The 21963-nt window shown below is 37.0% G+C and overlaps 1 protein-coding gene across 10 annotated transcripts in view; it reads left to right on the top strand.

Moving 5' to 3' along the window:
* The window catches only part of ctnnd2 (catenin delta 2), a 932891-nt gene that overhangs the window by 648047 nt on the left and 262881 nt on the right, over positions 1 to 21963 (top strand). For 7 of the 10 annotated variants that reach the window (XM_062979377.1, XM_062979381.1, XM_062979376.1 and 4 more), the window contains exon 9: positions 1593 to 1911. In XM_062979377.1, the coding sequence (XP_062835447.1) occupies positions 1593 to 1911 (319 nt within the window). The remainder of the gene's footprint in view (positions 1 to 1592; positions 1912 to 21963) is intronic. The other 3 variants (XM_062979379.1, XM_062979382.1, XM_008108868.3) reach the window with 1 other exon arrangement.

Below are 21963 nucleotides of genomic sequence, written 5' to 3'. Positions count from 1 at the left end.
GATTTCTCTTGCTTCTTGTTGTCTCACCCACATCCTTAACTATGAGTCGTTTGTAAGTCGGATGTTTGTAACTAGGGGACTGCTTGTATTGCTATGTGAGGTTTTTCCTCTTGTATTCCTCACCAGCAGCACTGACCAGGGATTCTTTACTGGAAAAAAAGCTGCATATGAAGCAGAGTATATTGAAGTAGTTCTGGTCATGGAAAGGTTTACGTGACTTTTTGTTTGCTTGTTGGTTTGTTTCTCCAAATCATGTCCTCTGATCCATCAATTTTTACTTTCTTGTCAGAGGAATTTGGGTTTCCATATTTGAGTCTTCTTTCAGAGTCTGCTTGGGCTGGAGATTAATTATAATGTTAACAGAAAGGAGAAAATTAAAAAAAAATTCAGGAAGCATAGTCAGATCTCATTCATATGTGAGCTAGCAAAACTGTACTCTTTCTCTCATTTTGTTCTTAACTTATGGTTTTGCCTAGACTTGTTTTCTTGGTGCCTTCCAAAAGAGTATTGGGAGTTATATTATGCTGTAGTCTGGTTCTATGCATGTTTACTTGGATATAAGTGTTGTTTCACAGAATGTGATTTATTCCCAAGTAAACACACATAGGACTGCAGTGTTGTTTAACTATAACTATAAAAACTGGAAGCAAATACAATGCAATATGAAAGGTGTGCTAGCTGTTTGAAGACTATGGTCACAACTACACCAAGGACTATTTAAATTGGGCTTTATTACTTCAAGATGAACTTTTTCATCATGTTGGGTTGAAGTTGTCAATGGTAAAGGTCTTCTGGATTTATGTACCAGCTCAATTTTTTCAAAGAAGTTCTTTGTGGCCTATCAAGCCAGAGCTTAGTTCTATGTTGATGTATGCTGATATAGTCAAATGATTTTCTCTTAACAGCCATAAATGTGAGAAATGTGTGTGACCAAAAAAAAATCAACTAGACTGAGAAGGAACTGACAAGAGTTTCTTGTTTGGAATTAAATGAACTGTACCTCATTTGGAATAAGATTGCTGTGCCTTGCACATCTCTACTTGAAATTGTAATGTAGATTTGAATAATTTGGGGGAAATCCAGTTTTACTGGTGCTATTAATCCCCTAGAAGGCATTATATTTCACCTTTTCTGTAAGCAGATACCATTCTTAGTATAGTGATGGGATATATAAATGTTTAATATCAAAATGTTAAATATGAATATTTTAGTCATCCAATAATGGTTTCCATTATTTTTGTGTAATATTAGCTTCAGAAAGGAGATGAAATGATATATAAATGTTTATTTTAGCATTTTAAAATGGTTTATCTGACATATCTGAAACAGAGATACAGATAATAGGTTGCAATTTTGCTATTTTAAAGGCGTCCTTCCAAAAATACAATAATAATTGGTTACTGAATTAAGGGGCCACCGCAGTGTCTAGGCAATTTCTTTTTGTTTGTACGCTTTATCTGTGAGTAGTATTTATGGTGTAAGCAATTTGTCTGTATTTCACTATGTTTTCAGGTTTGACGATGTTCTTTGTTTTTGTTTTCCTGTTCTTTTCAAACCCCTGTTTATATGTGTGTATTTTTTCCTCTGCCTAGACCTGGTTAACCATTTTTGTGAACAGGTCCTCAATTTTTTACTTTGTCCCTACTTTCCTGTCGTAGCCCCATCTTCCCCTGGTGTCGACTCCGTACCCTTACAGCGCACAGGCAGTCAACACGGCACACAGAATGCAACAGCGACCTTCCAGAGGGCCAGCTATGCAGCCGGCCCAGCCTCCAATTATGCAGACCCCTACCGACAGCTGCAGTATTGTCCTTCTGTTGAATCACCATACAGCAAATCGGGACCAGCCATCCCACCTGAGGGAACCTTGGCTAGGTCACCTTCAATTGATAGCATTCAGAAAGATCCCAGGTGGGTGAAAACTTACTTTTATCTACAGTTATGCACTCATAAAGAGGTTTACAGTTGCTATCAGCTACATATTTTACAAGTGTGTGTTGATGAGCAAAGGCAGTTGGTCAGCAACGTTCATTATTTAATTTGATGGAAAAAAATTCATTTTGTTTTAGCAAAAACGAGAATGTAATTTGAATACATATTGCTGTGATTTTCTATTGTCTTCTGTGAGAAAAAGACCTCTTACAAACAAATTGAATATATTTGGTCTAATGAATTAACTTGCATTTGCATTTTGAGCTTGTGTTTGTGGGATTTCCATTGGAAAAAATTAAAATTATTGTATCCATAAAGATTAATAGTTTTGTAAATATCATCCTGCTACGTAAAAAGAATGAAATTAAAATTTGGTTTGTATTTGGATCTATTGTCATATCGATTTGTATTTAAGTATGAAGAGTTGGAATTGCAGTTGCATTAGGGGGAAATGCAAAAAGGCTCATCTACACTGCTATATAATGCAGTTTGACTGCATTGCATTGCATTTTATGGCAGCATAAAATAATGTTAAATTGCATTATGAAACTGCATTATATGGCAGTGTAGATGGCAATAAAGTCTCAATTCAGAAACACTGCTTTATATAATACTTCCGTTAATACCGGGGAGCAATTAACCAAGACAAACACAGTGAAAAAAAATGAATTCACTATATGGACGTCCACTCTTGGATGTTCATAAATATGTAGTAGATTAAAAGCTTGTGTTCATACTTGGAAGACTATTTTACACCTTCAGAAGCAAGTATTTCTGTCTTTTGTATTTCATATATCCCAGATTCAGTGGGATGGACTAGATTCTTCTTTATTTGTTCATCTTCTTGATTTGCAATGATAAAATTTAATTGGATAATATTTGCATAGATGTCCATACATTGTAATAATTTGAAGATATACCATTATTGTCTTAATATTATTTCAATATTTATATGCTATAAAATTGTACTTGGCCATACCAGAAGAAAATTTTTGTGGCAGCAGACAGAATAACATTAGCTTCAGTCTCAGTAAAGAAAAGTATGAAATAGGAGAAACCTTTACAAAGCACTTCCTTCTTTGCGTCTCATATGGTGTTAGGTATTTATTGTCAAAAGAGGTCACTTTCTAAAAAATTATAACCGTAGGCTTGTTGGGGTCAGTGCTTCTGTTCTGCTTTTCTTGTTTCATGTTTCTTTGCTCTTTTTTTTTTTGGTGTTTTGGCCTATTTGTCTAAGTAACTTTTGTAATATTGTGCACCAAACTATTTATATAATATAGTGAACATGTGTAGGAAAAACATTACTCATAAATATCAATAAAAGGCAACTGAGTGTATGTTTTTCCACCACCACCTTTTTTGGTTAGTATCTGAATGATCCTAAAATCAAAGTTTTATCTTACGAAAATAGCCAAGATTCTTTTCTTGTTGATTCTTTTCAAATGATTCCTCTAAAGAGACGCCCTTCATCATTACACTGTAATTTATTTATTAGGTCTGAGTAGAGATGGAAAGAATATTCAAAAATACTTTAAAAATCTATTTTGTTTTTGAATATTGAGAAAAACAAGTTTGGTGACAAACTTTGTGGTCTGGGACCTATTATGTTAAAAAATTCCATGTAGTTGTTTTGCACAGAAAACAGCATTTTCTGTCCTGGAAGCACATTGCATGCAGATTTTTTTTTTCCTGTTTTCTGTGTTGGAAAAAGTCACTTTCTACACATCAAAACCATGAGCAGATTTTGTGCAGAAATCCTGAAATGCAAATAGCCTTTAAAAATGGCATTGTTTTTGAAATCATTTCTCAGTAGGAAAAATTCTAAAATTACTTGTTCCTTTCTTCAAGCAGAGAATAATGATGAATTGAATTCCTGTCTCTGGGACCACATAATGAAACAGATAGTATAGTAGTAAAGATAGAGAACCATTTTGAAAATAGGACAGAGATTGGAAAATAGCTCAGAAAGACGAGGAGTTCCATGTCTACTACAGCTTGAGCCCAGCTGCATCCAATAACTAAGGTCCAGCTGATCACCTCCCAGTGTCTTTCTATTTCAAAATTGCTGCTCTGTTTTGAAACCAAGGGCTGTGACTAATGCCAGTCAAGAAAATGTAAAATTCTTTATTTTTCATGAACAAATTTATCTTGCTTTTCCTGGGCTCAAACCTGTCATCAAACTCCTGTGTGCATGCGATTTCAAGCCACTGTATTGTCTTATTTATTTATTTATTTATTTATTTATTTATTTTATTCCTCACCTTTTCCCCCCATGGAGACTCAAGGCAACTAGCAACCACACAATCTAGTCACAATTTAAAACAAAGCAAATACAAAAAATTAAAAACATTTAAATAGATATGTGTGGATTTAAGATTAAAACATATTTAGATATGATTTTATTCAATTAAAATTATGTTTAAAACTCACAGTCTCCCAACAACCCCATCTACAACCTTCCAGCGGTGTGCCACTCATCCTCTCCCAAATGCCTGCTGGCGTGAAAGGTCTTTACTTGCTTACAAAAGGCAAGCAGGGATGGGGCCATCCTGGTCTCTCTTAGAAGGGAATTCCAGAATCTGGGAGCAGCCACTGAAAAGGCCCCCTTCCATGTTCCCACCAAACTCACTTGAGAGACAGAGAGAAGACCCTCCCCAGTTGATTGTAGATGTCTGACAGGTTTGCAGAAAAAGATATGGTGATTCAGATAACTTGGACCAAAACTGTATAGGGCTTTGTAGATGAAAACCATACTCATGGTGAATGCTTGAATTTCATAAGGTTTTATAGGCAAGGAATACCTTTGAGGTATTTGCTTTGAGGAGAATTTCTCAAAGCAGCAATTCAACAATTTGTGGGGGAAATAGTTGAGGAATGAATATATTTTGGAATGAAGTAAGCATGTTATGACCAACCATAGCATTGAGTAACAAAATTATGTATAAAGAGAGAGATTCAGTTGCTGGCCAGGAAAGAGTAAGAACTGAGAAGGCATAACTTGTTCAGACTGTACTATTTGAATCACGGGAGACCGTGGTGCATCAGCTGTTTGTTGGGATTCCAGCTCCCATTCCCTAGACAATATGGACAATTGCCTGGAACTAACTGTTGTCACCATAAATATTTGCATAGGCACAAGTTTCCTTTCCACAGTTTATATGTGAGCCTCTGTGAATTCTGTGAGCCTCTTCAGAAGAAATGGGAAAAACTCTACTTTCCTGTTTCCCTAACATATAAACTACACATATTTCCCCTTTGAAAATGAAAAAGAGGCAGTGCCATTGTATAAATCCCACTGTGTAATTGTCTTGGACAGACTTCATGTCTGCTTTAAAGCACTTTTGTTTTATTCAGTCATTAAATGGTGAAGAATTAAATAAGGTACAGTAGAGTCTCACTTATCCAAACAAAACGGGCCAGCAGAAGCTTGGATAAGCAAATATCTTGGATAATAAGGAGGGATTAAGGAAAAGCATATTAAACATCAAATTAGGTTATGATTTTACAAATTAAACACCAAAACATCATGTTATACAACAAATTTGACAGAAAAAGTAGTCCAATACTTTTCAATAATGTTATGTTGTAATTACCTTATTTACGAATTTAGCACCAAAATATCACGATATATTGAAAACATTGACTACAAAAATGGCATGGATAATCCAGAGGCTTGGATAAGTGAGACTCTACTGTAAATACAAATTAGCTATCCTAATACAATATTTTGACTGTGGCATTTGCAGCACGGAAACAATTTCTATCCATGTGAACTTTGGTATTAATATTCAAAGGCATTCCTCCCATGGCTCTTGCCCTGAAAGTTAGCACTCAGTTTCATTTCCTCTGCTGAGTTTAATTTCCCATCATGCAAAGAATAAAATCACTGACATGGTGCTTTCAGAACCCTTCCATTTAGAAGGCCATGTTCGCTTTTTGAAGAGAAAGTAAGCTACATTTCTTGTATTCTTTGTAAACCATTAAATCTTGTATTTGCATCACTCTATTAAAAAAGTGTACCATATTTTCAAGCAGTTTATTATTTTCTATTTTTCAGAGGTAAAAAAAGTCATTATGATGAGTAGCAATTTCCATTTCCATTGTCACAGAAGTATAATAGGAGATTAAAATAGAAAGTTTAAGACATAGCTTTAAGATAAACTGAATTGTATCTCAGGAGCTTTAAATATACACCTGCTTGATTTATTAGGAATTGTTGAATGTGAAACACTATGAAGCATCAACCAGAACATAAACCATAATAGGTCCCTGCTATTTGGCAATCTTAGAACACTTGGAGACTATATATGTATGCGTGTATATCAGCATATCCTTCAGGAATTGACAAATATAGTGCAATAGGACAAGAACAATCTTAAAATAGCTTTTTTGCAATTAAAACCTATTTGCTGCACCTTCCTCTCTTCCCTGGGGGTATATATTTCTTATGCAGTCTCTTGTTCCCCTGCTGTTGAGACTATAGCTTACAGGCATCCATCAGTATGTAACCAATCACTGAGTGCTAAAAAGAATTTGGCATCTTATTCATTCCATTTGTGCAAGGCAGCATCTCTACAACATACAGTATCCTGTTCACTGCTGTCGCATTGAAGCTGCAATTGTCTATTCTAGCCAAAGCTTTTATTTTGTAGCACAGAAGGTCTTGAAGGACTGAGACAGGAAAACCAAACCTATTATATGAAAACAGCAATAGCATTTGTTTTAACTCTTGGCCAAGACTCTCTATGTGGATTATCAATCCGAATTCTGTTTATAAGTAAATTTTGTTACATGAATATATTCTAGATCATAGTGGCTAGTTCCATAATGCATATATATCTGGATATGGGCTCTCTTAGCCTGGAATATTACAATATTAGAAGCTGTGTGGGTCCACCAGTTATTGGGGTTTTTTGGTAATAGTATCACTATCTGGCGAGTGTCAAATTTTCCATGGGTGCAAATAAATTTAAATCTCAATACATATTATAAATCTCTATGGATTTAACACAATTTAACACAGAATAACACAATTTTATGCATTTTATACTTTTTGCAAATTGTGGGTGAGGATAGGAAAGGCAGGTTAAAATTACAATCTTAAAATAAATGCATGTTAACATTTCAGCTGGTTCAAGCACAGTTCTTTGTTTGAATCACATGCAATAAGCTATGGGAAGCTTTTATTACAAGATTTGATTGACAGCAGTTTGTTGCATATAAAACTGTGTCTGAGTTTTAATTATTGCTTGTTCAAACAAGTCAGCATGATAAACTATGGTTTGAATCATGCTAATTTCAAGTATAGTTAAAATTAATTGTTTTTTGTTAGGTTTAAGCAAACTGACAACCTGGAGCTCATAAAAACTACTTAACTTCTCTTTGTGCTTTTATGTAAAATAAGAGATGAAGAGGGCTTTGAAGCCAAAGAAATGTTGCTGAGGTTCATCCTCTTCACAACAAACCATAGTGCAACAGGAAGTAGGTTGCATAAGTGGAGGAAGTTAAAACTAAGAATATTTCAATATATTTAAAATATTTTTAGAACATCTTTCTCAAGCTTCAGAAACTGTGAAAAGGAGAATCCTGAATTGACAATAAAATTTAAAATTCAGAACTTCCTCTGGGAAAAGTTTCCATCTCTTTTGTAGAGGAAATAGCATTATCCAGGAAAGAAACAAAAATTGTACAAAAAAAATATTTTTCAGCTGATTTTTGGGCAACCCCCCCCCCCCCCCCCCGCCCAAACCAACTACATATGTGACTGCCATATAACCGAATTTCTGAATCCAGATAATCTGCTTTGAACTGGGTTATATGACAGTATAGTTGTTCATATCATGGAACATAACAAGCTGGGTGGGGAAAGCATCAAATGGTTACTTTTTAAATTTCCTCAAAAGCGCATCGGTAATTACTCTTCAAGAAACTTGGGCCTTAAAAAATGTTGATATCCTAGGGTACTGCACATTCAACCTATTTGCCACCAAACCAAAGTCCTTGAGTCGCCCTAAAGGGGGGGGGGGGGGTTGGGCTGGCTATAGCTGTTTCATCTAACATAGCTGTTTCCAGTTTAACAAATCTCCCTCAATTGGCGCAAGCAGTCCAGCTAACTTTTGCAATCAGAAAAATAGTCCTTGTTAACACCTATATTCTAAGTAGCCCAAGAAAAAATGAAACAGTCGAGCATTGGGACAAATTAACATCTTATATACTAGATCTTAAATCTGAGAATCCCTTTTGTGACTTCATTATAGCAGGTGACTTCAATGCAAGGGTAGGGTCTAGTTTGGCTAATTTGTTGAGAGAAGAGGGCCTGGATGAAGACCCTTTCATCTCTCTATTGACACCAGAAGCCCGACACTCTAAGGACCAAGTATGCAACCAAGCTGGAAAGTGCCTGATCAAAATGGCCACGCAGCTCAGCCTGTTCTGGCTAAATGGGCTCACTCAGTTCACTAACTCTGGAGAATATACATTCGTCTCATCAAGGGGCTCTAGTGTAATAGACTATTTTCTGATTTCACCTTCCATAGCTAGCGGCATTGATTCATTTGCTATAGACAACTACTTGCTCGGTGATCATCTCCCACTTACCTTTACCCTGGATTTGAAGAGAACCAGTACTTCCCCACCTGAACAAACCTACACACAATGCACCAGACTGAAGTGGAATGTTAAGATGGAAGGCATGTGCCTAGATATCTTAGTCTCTTATGAAGTGATGTCCATGGAAGCTATGATAATTGAAAACCCTGATTTTGAGGAGGCAATCACCGGGTTTGAATCCCTTATAAAATCTGTATTTTTAAAATTATACGATTGGCAAAGAATGCTGAGGCAACCCAGGGCCAGATCCAAAAATTGGTTCGATAAGGAGTGCATATTAGCAAACCAACAGATCAGCTCACTCTACAATGATTATCGATCCACATCAAACGATCTACTCCTCACAAAAATTCAGGAGTTCAAACAGCAGCTCCAACTGCTTATGGGCCAAAAACATAAATCCCACATTGTAGCTGACTGGAAGCAACTGCTGGAGGCATCCCAAAACAAACAATGCCAAGAAATTTTGGTCAATAGTAAACAGAACAAATTACCCCCAGGGACCACCTAGGGCAGACATCTCCCTAGAGAGCTGGGGCGTGTTCTTCTCGAAAGTGTTTGCCAAAGAAAACTCTCCCCAAGCAAATGGCGAAAGTGAAGTCCCAGCGGGACCAAGAAATCATCCACCTGATACAGAGCTTAAAGTCAAACAAGGCCCCAGGTAGCGATTTTATTATCCCCAAAATATTGAAGGCAAACCCAATATGGTGGGCAAACCTACCAGCAAATATCTTCACAAGGATGAATGAAACGGGGAAAATGCTGAAGGCATGGACCTCCTCCATAATGGTTCCAGTATTCAAAAAAGGTGACCAAAACGATCCAACAAACTACCGACCTATTAGCCTGCTCTCTATCATAGGAAAGACTTATGCCAAGCTTCTCTTGTCTAGACTAGAGTTGTGGGTCAAACAAAAAAAACATAATTGGCCCCAAACAAGTGGGATTTTCTAAGGGGAAATCAACACTCGACCAGGCCCATGTCTTGGCCCACTTAGCCAACAAATACTCAAAATACAAACCTAACAAATTAAGTGTGGCCTTCTTGGATCTTAGGGGGGCATTTGACTCTGTAAACAGAAAAGCTTTGGAGGAAACTAGCTGCCCTCAACATTGACCCAAGACTTTTTTTTTCTGATTAAGCAACTTCACAACCAAAACTTATGTCAGGTAATAGATCAAAGGGGATTCCTGTCGAACCCGATCCAGGTCAAAAAGGGAGTCAAACAAGGGTGTGTACTAGCCCCCTTACTATTTAACATCTTCCTGCACAATCTCCCTCTAGCCCTGGCCCAAGTGGACGGACATTCCCCCAAGATTGGCCCAAAGTATGTTCCTCTCCTGTTATTTGCGGACGATGCAGTCCTACTATCCCTCTCCCGTGTGGGATTAGAAAGACTCCTGCATAGGTTTGTTGACTTCTATGAGACAAATGGCCTCCAGGTGAACTATGACAAAACCAACATCTTGGTTTTTGGGAAAAGCAACAAAAAGCAAGTCTGGAAGGTAAAGGGCCACTACATTGAGCAAGTAAAAAATTTCAAATAACTAGGGCTCTGGTTTAGCAACAATTGGCCCAGGCCCAATCAAGTACCAGTGCCTTCAGGAGGTTCTACCACTCCAGGGGCAACCAATATATTCCCCCAGCCCTGCAAGTCTTCCAAGCAAAGGTGAGAGCACAAATACTCTATGGAGCCCCTATTTGACAAACCCCAAATAACAGTGCCATTAGATCATTTCATTCAAAATTTCTGCACAAACTATTTGGCGTTCCAAACTGTGTTCCCTACGCAACTTTATGTTTAGAATCTGGCTAATGCTCTATAGAGACCACAATTTTGGCTAACCATCATAAAATTTTGGTTACATATCCACTTCCATAGCTCCAGTAACTCACTGACCCAACTCACCTTGAGTGAATTACACCACTCAAAATGGTGCACAACAGTCCTAGCAAAGATCAAGAAACTGGGATATGATAGTGACTAGTCTACTGAAATATGCTAACTTTCACTGAGACATTTACCCTTATTAAAGAGAGGCTGCTAGCAATGGACCACCAACAGCTGCAGAGCTTGGCCAATAAATCTTGTTCGCCAACAAACATGGCAATTCCATTCACTCAGGGAAATCCAGCCTATCATAATACAGCGCTCACTAACCCCATATACAGGAGAGCCTATATGCTGGTCAGATTCAACATTATGCCATCCCCGCTTCATAGAGGAAGGCTCAATGGATTACCGAGCAACAAGAGGCTCTGTCTCTGCAGCTCAGGACAATTGGACTCTATCCCACATATTCTTCTCCACTGCCCACTCTACCAGGAACTAAGATCAAACTTGCTACTGCAAGCTATAGATTCAATGAAACACCCATCAGATCCAGACATAGTAATCATACTTTTAAATTCCCAAGATTTTAACTCCTGCCTCACAATGGCAAGGTTTCTAAACGAAGTCTGCAAATTGAATGTTCGTCAAACGTGAAGTTTTTCTATTTTTTTATTATTGTATGATATACTTTACATTGTACACTGTTTGGATATACATATATGCCAATAAAGGCTTATTGGATTGCTTGCTTGCTTGATTGATTGATTGATTGATAAGACATTATAGACTTCAACGCAGATAGTCTGGTTTCAGAAACTGGATTACAGATCTAGCCTTAGTTACAAACTATAGCATTTTTTGTACATAATTATTATTTTCTGTGCAATATGCCTGCTCAGAAATATAATTTTATGTGTTGAAAATACTTTTCTGGGGTGAAAAGTACATACGTCTATTTTCTGCAGAATGAGAACTGTGAAAACCGATTGCAGCATGAAGAATATTGCTAAAATGATTTGTTGCTTTTTTTCATGGCATAAACTAGTGAAGAATTAACATCATCAGCCACAAACAGAATTCAAATACATCTTGAGGGTGAGAAGAGAGGGATAGTAGGCTTGTGCAGTTAGGACAAAAGGCATGCAGTTTTGGGGTCCATTTTCAGCAAACCCCTCACTCTGTTTACTGGGAAGTTACTCGAATTGGGAGGACTGGTGCCGTTTAAACATTTTTTTAAAAATAAGAGAGACTGCAAGAGTTCTTGTAATTGTAGTCGCCAGTTGTGTCCATTCTCAGCCAATCAGAGCATGGGCACAACCAGGCATTTTTTTAGCTGAGAAACACACAGAGAGAAAAACTTCACCTCCCATCATGCTCCAAAGGGAATTCAGAGACTTTTCAATGCCCGCTCCATGCAAGTGCTGCTGGGAGAGTAGGTTCCCAGTAAAACGGAAAAAGGAAAAGTAGGTACGTCACCACAATCCCTTTCTTATACAAGTTGGATATAAATTGTTGTTAAAGATTGGATATATAAAAGATTATATTACTATAGAAATATAGAACTTATAAATTAGTTACTTTAAACTATATTATTTACCATATTTTTCCTTTTTCCGTTTTACTGTGGATTATAGACATTTGTGCGTTCAGTTGCAAAGTAGGTTCCCAGCCAGGTCCTCTCTCTGGCAGAGGATCCTAGAGAACCTCCCCCCCCCCCCCAAAAAAACACACTTTGCTGCCAGGAAGGGAAAAAAAGTGCTGCAAGTAATTCCATCTTCTCCAGTAGCCCCACGGCAGGCCCCTGCCTCAGATATATTGCAGACTTAACTCCATCCTCCCCAATAACCAATAAATCCAATTCTCTTGATCTGTTTTGCCATGCTTTTTGGTTCCCTTCTCTCTGTTCTGTTTTTCGGGGATTACATGAAATAGATCACTGAATATTACAAATCACTTTCAGTCAAACTGATCCAGGCCCAAGCCTAGGGACAGCTAAAGCTTGAATACCAGAGGAGTCCTGGAGCAACTGAATTTACACACTATAGGTAGACTATAGTGAAGCCTACATGTTTAAACATCCAGCCCATGAGATGTCTCATTCACTTGTAGCCCTGGTTGCCTGGTGCCCAAAATGCCAATGAAATGCACACAGGCATTTTGGAAAGAAGGTGAGAAGGATGAGGAAAAATACTTCCATCTTCCATGCATTACCTCCTCGAAGCATACATGCAGGCTTTTTTTGCTGCCCAGGATCATGATAACTGAACATGGCCATCTTATTTAGATAGAAACGTTGTTACTTCCAGTATTCCTGTTTCCATCACAAATGAGCAATTGCCCTTCATTTTTAAAAAAGCCTTAAAGTAAAAATTGTTGCAACTGCTGTCCCTAAACATTTTTACTAGAGAGTAAACTGAATAACATGGAACATTATTTCAATAAGCATATATAGAACTGTACTATATGTGTAACTTGCCGCTTTTGCTTTTAAGATGCAATGTGTTGTCTAACACAAAGAAAGATCAGGTGTAAACATTATGTTAACATTATGTGGCTTTTAACAAGAGTTCTAATGAAGAAGGAACATAAAACATTGCACTGAAAATGTTTTGTCCAATGAGAGAGAAACAATGATTCACAGAAACTGCAACAATCAGTTCTAGTTTTGTGCAGTGAACTCATTAGTAATAACTAACATGCCATTGTTTCTTAATTATTATAACTTCAATAATTCAAAATAGCTACAATTAATTATTGTGTTTAAAAGCATATTGCATGTTCAGAAGTAAAGTGATTATTTCAAGGAGAATTTCCAGATGTATTTTCCCAGTGTAGTTAAAATGGTAGAAAATAAATAGGAACAATCATAGGTACACAACAGAAAATACAATTATTGGTTTGATATAAATCAAATTAAGTTAATTCACAATTTAAATTGCTTCTCTGAAGGACTCAGTTTTAATTATTTAAATCATCGTTCAAGTCACAAGTGAGGAAAATTCTTTTTAATCATAATTTTAACAGACATGACTTATGGTTTAATATAACTATAATGTATGTCTAGAGCAGGAACATACCAAACATTTATTCTGAATTGTTTTCAGATTAATCAGTTCATCAAACCATGGTTTTTCTTTTAGCCTCCAGTTTTTTCATCATTTTTCAAATTGACATTATCTTCTCCAATCCTCAGAAACAAAAAAAGAAAGGAAGTTGATTTTTACAGAAGAAATCATATTGCATACTATGTTTCAGGCAGACATAAATAAAGACTGATAGATAAATAGCATATCAGAAATATGCAATTTTTAAAAAGAACATTAGATAAATAACCATAATTAACTACAGATATAAATACAAATTTTCACAAATTTCACCATTTTTCTTCTCATCTCAAAAAATGAGCTCAAAACTGTGCTGCTTTCAAAGACTGTTCATGGTTTGGAACTACAGTAGAGTCTCACTTATCCAAGCCTCGCTTATCCAAGCCTCTGGGTTATCCAAGCCATTTTTGTAGTCAATGTTTTCAATATATTGTGATATTTTGGTGCTAAATTTGTAAATACAGTAATTACAACATAACATTACTGCGCATTGAACTACTTTTTCTGTCAAATTTGTTGTATAACATGATGTTTTGGTGCTTAATTTGTAAAATCATAAGCTAATTTGATGTTTAATAGGCTTTTCCTTAATCCCTCCTTATTATCCAAGATATTCGCTTATCCAAGCTTCTGCCGGCCCGTTTAGCTTGGATAAGTGAGACTCTACTGTAATTCCCTAAAGCTTTTGTACAAAAATTTGTAATTTTGGAAATATTATTATTTGCTCACAACACATTTTTTCTGCCTCTTCAGGGCTTGCCAACACTCAAGGAATCCTCATTTCATCTGAATGTTGAATATTTACAAGTATTCTTTCCATCCCTAACACAGAATGCCTTTTATTATGCTCAGAACTGTCCACATATTTGATATATGCTAGTTTTTGATTTTATAAACATGGTAGCAAAAAATACTTAATACTGTAGTGCTGGATTAGGCCTGGACCATAGGAGATTACCTTCAAGAAAGATAAAGCAGCTGCCCTGAGTAATATAAATCAAACCAGAGAGTTTTAGCAAAGTAATAGGGGGACATAGATGTGTATCCAAGGTAACCTGTCCCATCCCTGTAGATATCCTCCTACTCTGGTGTGATGTACGGAGCTGATCCACTGCCACTGCCGATGAATGTGTGAACTTTTAGTTTGATCACTTTTTAGAAAGAATGGGAGGAAATACAATATTTGAGTGCTTTGTACTAGTTTGACTGTTTATCCATTAGCTTTAACACTAATTGGGGCATTTCTCCACAGGATGAGGTATAGATTGTTTCTCATCATCTACTACCTGGTCCTTTTAATGACAGATACCAGGAATATACCTAATGCAGGCTTCCACAAATGATTTCTCCCCTCACCTGTCTCCTGCTTGATGTGTAGGGAATAAATTAGCCACCATATTCAAAGCTGTTCGGAATTGTGAAGGAATCCCTGGGCAGGGAGCAAGGCAGAGTATTCTTGGGTAATTACTATGTAATGTGAAACTCTATCTGGCTCTTCGATGAATGAATTACATTGTGTAACACAATTTTTGTTCCTGGGTCATTTTCTAATTGGTTCTAACATAAAAACAATGGAAAAGGTTTATTAAACTGCAAAAATGTTGTTTTTGCCAGACATCCTGCAGCACATTTTGCTATAGTTTTTCAATGACTGTATCATTGATTCTCAACTAATTTAACATAGTTTGTGGCAGCCACAAAAACTAAGTTTCTGGAGTATAACAACTGCTTTTAAAGTAAGCAGTTGTTAAAGGAAATAACACTTTCAAACCAGGAACAGATTTTTTTTCAAATTTTGTTACATAGTGTTATGGGTGATTTCACTTTGGTCCTGAAACTTAGTCCATTGTAATAAAGAGAATTCAGATTTTTTTTATTTTCTCCTCTCCATTTGTTTAATAATGTCTTTATTTTATCTAGCTTAGTAATACATATATTTGCATACAACTATATTAAATTCCTTATTCACTCTGCTCAGTGTAGCTGTAGAGCACATGTATGTTTAGATAAAATATGGGAAAAATAATAACAAAATCATGTTACCCATTCATGTTTCATTGAGCTATGTTTTGCTGATGGTTAGTCTCAGGCAAGGCAATAAGCACTTTGCTAGAATCAGCTGCAAATAGAAAAGTGGGGCAGAAAAGTAAGCCTACTTTTAATTAGAATAGATATGTTGCCTCAAACTATAAACATTGTGGCTATTTGTTTTTATCATTTTTAAATTAAATAAATTAGATCATTTTTTTTCTTCTGGAAGTATGTAGACTTTAATTTTCTAAATCTGTCAGTGGACACTTTTTGTGTCAAACATTGGAATGAAGAATTGAAAAAATTACAAGAATCATGGACAAAGTGAAATGTGGATGATGGGAAATAAAGTACTTGTTTGACTCGCAATCAGATTTGCATAATTTAAAAGGCATCTTAGTCTGTTAATCACAGACAGGCTTAACTTATATATTTGATTGTTTTGGCAGAGTTGTTAACATATAACAAGCTGAAGCCTGCACTTTCAGTCTTACAAGGTAGTGTAGAATGTATAGCATACTTTGTTCACAAGTTTGCTAAATTTAAACAAACTAAAATTCAGAGAAGATTAAGAAAAAGAATACAATATGAGATAGGGAAGTCTGCTTACATGTACCTTTTTCATTCTCCTCAGTTGCTGCTTCCTAAAAAGCTTTTTTTAGGTTCAACAGAAAAGGCCTGTGATGCAGCTGGAGGTGGGCTAAATCTCAGTGAAATGAAGTATTGGCAAAAATTGGACACATTCTCCCTGCATGAACTTAGATAGAAAGGGTTACAATGGGTACAGGGTAGAAAAAATGAGAAGGCTTCCACAAGTACATGGTATCTCCATCGGTAAGGAAAGATAACAAATCACTACATGTCTTTAAAAAAATATTAATTCTTGTAAAATTTTGTTCATATTATGTCAAAATACCATACTAAGATGGGACTGCAGTACTACTTAAACCACTAAGCTGCAGAACTTGCTGACCGGAAGGTTGGTGGTTCGAATCTGCGGGATGGGGTGAGCTCCCATTGTTACCCCAGCTTCTGCCAACCTAGCAGTTCTAAAACATGCAGATGTGAGTAGATCAATAGGTACCGTCCTGGCGGGAAGGTAATGGTGCTCCATGCAATCATGCTGGCCACATGACCTAGGAGGTGTCTACAGACAACACTAGTTCTTTGGCTTAGAAATTGAGATGAACACCACCACCACCCCCCACAGTCAGACTCGACTAGACTTAATGTCAAGGGGAAACCTTTACCTTTACTTACCATACTAAGGGGTGAAAGCTCAATCTAAAACCTTGCTGTACCACCATATATGTGCGTAGACTGGAGAGTATTAATATTTAAAACTGCAACAACACAAATAATGAAATCAAACTAATTTGATGAAAAAATATAAATCAAATCTTCAGCAGTTACAATTCAAACTGAGCTGGAAAAACTCAAGTGCACATTACGCTATGTAATGAAATTTGAAAAATGTTCTGTTCCTCATTTCCTGTTTAATTGTAAGATACTTACTTTGAAAGTACAGTAGAGTCTCACTTATCCAACATAAACGGGCTGGCAGAACGTTGGATAAGCGAATAAGTTGGATAATAAGGAGGGACTAAGGATAAGCCTATTAAAAATCAAATTAGATTATGATTTTACAAATTAAGCACCAAAACATCATGTTATACAACAAATTTGACAGAAAAAGTAGTTCAATACACAGTAATGCTATGTAGTAATTACTGTATTTACGAATTTAGCACCAAAATATCACAATTTATTGAAAACATTGACTACAAAAATGCGTTGGATAATCCAGAATGTTGGATAAGCGAGTGTTGGATAAGTGAGACTCTACTGTAGTTGTTATGCTCCAGAAACTTCATTTTTGGAGCTGCCACAAACTATGTTGAATTGCTTGAGACGTTGAGATACAGTATTCATTGTGAAAAACTATAGCAAAATGTGCTGCAGGATGTCCCACAAAAACAAAGATTTTGCAGTTTCAGAAACCTTTCCCATGTTTTTATGATAGAACCTATAAGGAAATAACATTTATAACCCAGGAACAAAAAACATGTTTGTTGTTTATTAGTTCAGTTGCTTCTGACCCTTCGTGACCTCATGGTAGAGGTCTACCTGATAAAATGCAGTTTCCACCTCCCTCCTCCCCATTTACAATGCTCTACAATTAAAAATAAAACTAAATAATAAAAGAATCTTGGAATATCGTCACTTGTAGAAGACATTTGCAGGGGTGGGACAGAATTTTTCTCACCTAAAAAAGAGATTAGAAAATGTTCATTTTGCTGCATGATAGTTTGTGAGGAAGTTTAGGGAGGAGGCGGTGGGGATTGGTGTTAACCAGTTGAATTGTCAGTTGAGGGAAACAATTAAATGATGTTGCAAAGCGCCTTGATGCCTAAAATTGACATATAAAGTGTTGAAAACGAGTTGCTATGAGAAATGATAGACTATCTCTCTATCTGCAGTGCACGTCTCACAAAGCATAGCTGGAATTCTCACCATTTACAATATTAGAATGGCTGAGAGGCTGGCCATGGATGTATGTGTTTATTTATTTATTGGCCCCTTGTAGTCCTGAGCCAAACTTCCATAGATTTCAGGTTTTGGATTTATGTTTGTACCTTCCAAAAATGACCATCTGAGAAAATTATAAATCTTTTGTTTATTCTTTTAGTTTCTTTGGGTTCCAAATCCTTAATGATAACAACATCTCAGAAAGAGATACTTAAAACAGAACCCTAAAAGCCTGAATTTGGGCTTTCTAATAAGTAGCAATCACACCAAGTGACCTGAGTCCATGTAATTATAGCAGTCATGTAAGCGAGGAGGAGGGAATTCAGAGACTATATAAAAGGAACTGCTGTACAGTGTTCCTATTAAGACTTCTGATCCTATGTATACCCCACATGAGTTTTTCACTAAACTGGAATCTTGCTTGGTCAAGGACAGGGAAGTTAAAAGGAAATTTCACACCAGCCTCTGGTGGCTTAGTGTGTTAAAGCGCTGAGCTGTTGAACTTGCAGACCGAAAGTTCCCAGGTTCAAACCCAGGGAGCGAAGTGAGCGCCCACTGTTAGCTCCAGCTTCTGTCAACCTAGCAGTTCGAAAACTTGCAAATGTGAGTAGATCAATAGGTATCGCTCTGGCGGGAAGGTAATGGCGTTCCATGCAGTCATGCCAGCCACATGACCTTGGAAGTGTCTACGGTCAACGCCGGCTCTTCGGCTTAGAAATGGAGATGAGCACCAACCCCCAGAGTCGGACACGACTGGATTTAACATCAGGGGAAACCTTTACCCTTACCTTACCTCAGAACATCCTGCATAGGAAATTACAGTAACATAAATCCACAGTGATAGTTATTCTTCAGTGTTGAGTACTGCTAGAGTGCAGAGAGTAGTCAATTGACAAAGAGCTCTTCCTACCAGTAAACATTCTGAAGTCTCTCAGCTTCCTGTGAACCATTATCAGCTCCTGGGATCTGAAATCAGCCTGCTGTAAAACATCCAGGCTTTACAACAGCAGCCTGAATTTTAAAATCTCCTCAGCCTTCTGCATTTCTTTATTAGAATCACTATTCCCCTATATAGAAACAGCTAAAGCAATTGCCTAAATATCTATGTTCTGGATTTTCTGTTTGCCTGTTATGAAGCTCTACCATAATATTTGGCATTTCCCAAGGCACTCTTTGTGTATATTTTGATCCTTGTATGATTGCTAGGTTTTTGTGTTAAATCAGCTTACTCGGTTCAATCTGTGTAACTGATTAGGATCAGTTTAAATAGATGTGTTTATTCAGAAGACATCATTCATACATGTTCAGTGGGATCACACATGATGGTTAGGGAATGTGCACTTGCCATGAGCCCTATGATGGCTTCTCTTAAACACTGGGTGCTATAATAGGGAGAATTCTGTTTCAGCTCTCTGGCATCTTCATGTAACAATAATTCCCTGGGGAGAGAATAGGCTTGTTAAGCTCCTTTCAGATTGATGTACTTGAGACTGATGTCAGTTTCCTTTGGAAAGACTTGCATGACACATCGGAAGAAATGGATGTTCTGGCACTTTGCCAGTTTGGGTAAGTCAAAGCCTGCGACCACTTTTAGATGATGGATTTTCACTTTCAGTCCTTTTTAAACATTTCAGTACAGGAAAAATAGCAGAAATACCTCTGGCAAAAGTATGGTTGAAATATCTGTAGCATAACTATTTATTATATTAATTGGATCCCAGTATTCATTGTATTCATATAATCATTTTTTCATTAGTTTGGCACTGAGGAAAGGTTGCTACTCAAAGTCTCTTAAACATTAATTGGGATAAGGGGGGAAATCTCAAAATACATCCTCATTTTCTCATAACAGGGTATGTATTCTTTTTCTTTGTGCTTGGTGGTTAAGGGCATAAAAGACCAAAACATTAATAATTATTCATCTGCTTATGTCTTTTCATGAGAAGTTCAAGCACTTAGACCAGTGGTTCTCAACCTGTTGGTACCCAGTTGTTTTGGCCTTCAAGTTCCAGAAATCCTAACGGCTGGTGAACTGTGTTGTCGAAGGCTTTCATGGCCGAAATCACAGGGTTGTTGTGTGTTTTCCGGACTGTATGACCATGTTCTCTCCTGACGTTTTGCCCACATCTATGGCGGGCATTCTCAGAGATTGTGAGGTACCTCACAATCTCTGAGAATGCCTGCCATAGATGTGGGTGAAACGACACTTTCCAGCTTGTCAACATCTCCCTTCAACTGCGGTGCCCAGAATTGGACACAGTATTCCAGGTGTGGTCTGACCAAGGCAGAATAGAGGGTAGCATGACTTCCCTGGATCTAGACGCTATACCCCTATTGATGCAGGCCAAAATCCCATTGGCTTTTTTTGCAGCCGCATCACAGTTTTATACATATACAGAACTCTTCCAATCCACAAGTGCATGGACTGGAAAGCTGGAAAATACTTGCAATCTAGCACTCTTCCCCTTCCATCTTCCATCTAAAAGTGGCAGAAGTACAAGACTGAAAGGGTTATTCCATTCCTAGAAAGAACTTTGGAGTGATTTACCTCCTAATAGTTCTGAGTTCTGCAAAACAGGTGTGCAAGTGGCTTACAGTTCCATTTCCCCTCTGGAATCATTGGGAACAGTGGCATATCTCTTTCTTTGGGCAGATGGTGCAAGCCATGCCACTGCTATTGTTGTCCATTCTTTTGCAGAACTGTGAAAACAGATGTGCAATTCACTTCCATTTCCACTTGTCATTGATGCCTGTAATTGCAAAGCTGTTTTTGATTGAAGAGAGATCTGGAATGGAGGGTCTAAGCAGCTTTCTAAATGGAATTACTTCCTTTCTTATTTACTGAGCCTGGCATCATTTTCTTTTTGGTCTCCCATTTCCTTGTCTCACTCTAGAGATTTTTCCAAACTAAAAAATCAGGCTTTTCGTATGTCTGTCCTTTCTAAGTAGATACACCAAATTTTCTTTTAGTATTTCACCTTAAAATTGACTCATTTGCATTTGATTTGCTCTAATATTGAAACTTCATTTAATTAACTGGCTTTAAAAAACTTGGATTTGAAAAACCTTTTTTTCCCCCATCTTATGGCATGTCCTTCATTACGGCATAGGTGGTTCTTGTGTTGTTGACCATCAGTGGGTTGCTAAAGGAAATGGGGGTATTAATTATACTATGAGAAAAAAACCTCATTGAAATTTGTTTTCTTTTTATGTGGAAGTTCATACTCAGTGTATACACTGCAAATGAACGAATTCATGTTTTAAGCAACAAAAGAGCATTATTTGAAAACCAAGGGTACAAAGAGTCTCCAAATATTATAAATGAACCAATTCTTGTTTATTGTATTTTTAAATTCTCAAGATGTTCTACAGTCTTTCTTGTAGCATACATAGGAGGGAGGCGTAAGAAAAATTGAAATGGGTTAGCATTCTTTAAAACTGTTTCTTGTAATTTTTGCCTTATCTTTCATGGATACACGCCAACAGTCTTTGTCCATCAAGCTTATTGGTTTACATTAGTGCATTTCTTTTTTTAAAAAAATTGTTAACAATGAGAGACAATCTTCACAACTAAGTCATGGGTTTTTGAATCCTCTTTCCAAAGTTGTCAGGATTCGGTCAGTTATCTTCTGTCAAAGCAGCTGTGTAATATCATAGCTGTCTTGATTAAATACCCTTGAGAGTCTATGAGAGTCATACTCCATTTATTATAATAGAGACAAATGTCAGTTGAGGAAGATGTGGGAGGAAAGGAGATGGAAATGATAGAGCCCCAAATTCAAGTTCCTGCAGAGTCTTTGGTGGAAAATACTGGGAAGCATCAATCACTATTAGGTTCCCAGATACAATAAAAGCTGTGGATCTTAAAAAGTGTAAGTGTGGCTTGCATTTGTCTTCACAAAGCTCCCAGCCACAAAGAAAGA

This window comes from Anolis carolinensis, chromosome 4 (assembly GCF_035594765.1).
Source record: "Anolis carolinensis isolate JA03-04 chromosome 4, rAnoCar3.1.pri, whole genome shotgun sequence".
Taxonomy (NCBI): Eukaryota; Metazoa; Chordata; class Lepidosauria; order Squamata; family Dactyloidae; genus Anolis; species Anolis carolinensis.
This window is presented reverse-complemented; position numbering and strand designations above follow the sequence as displayed.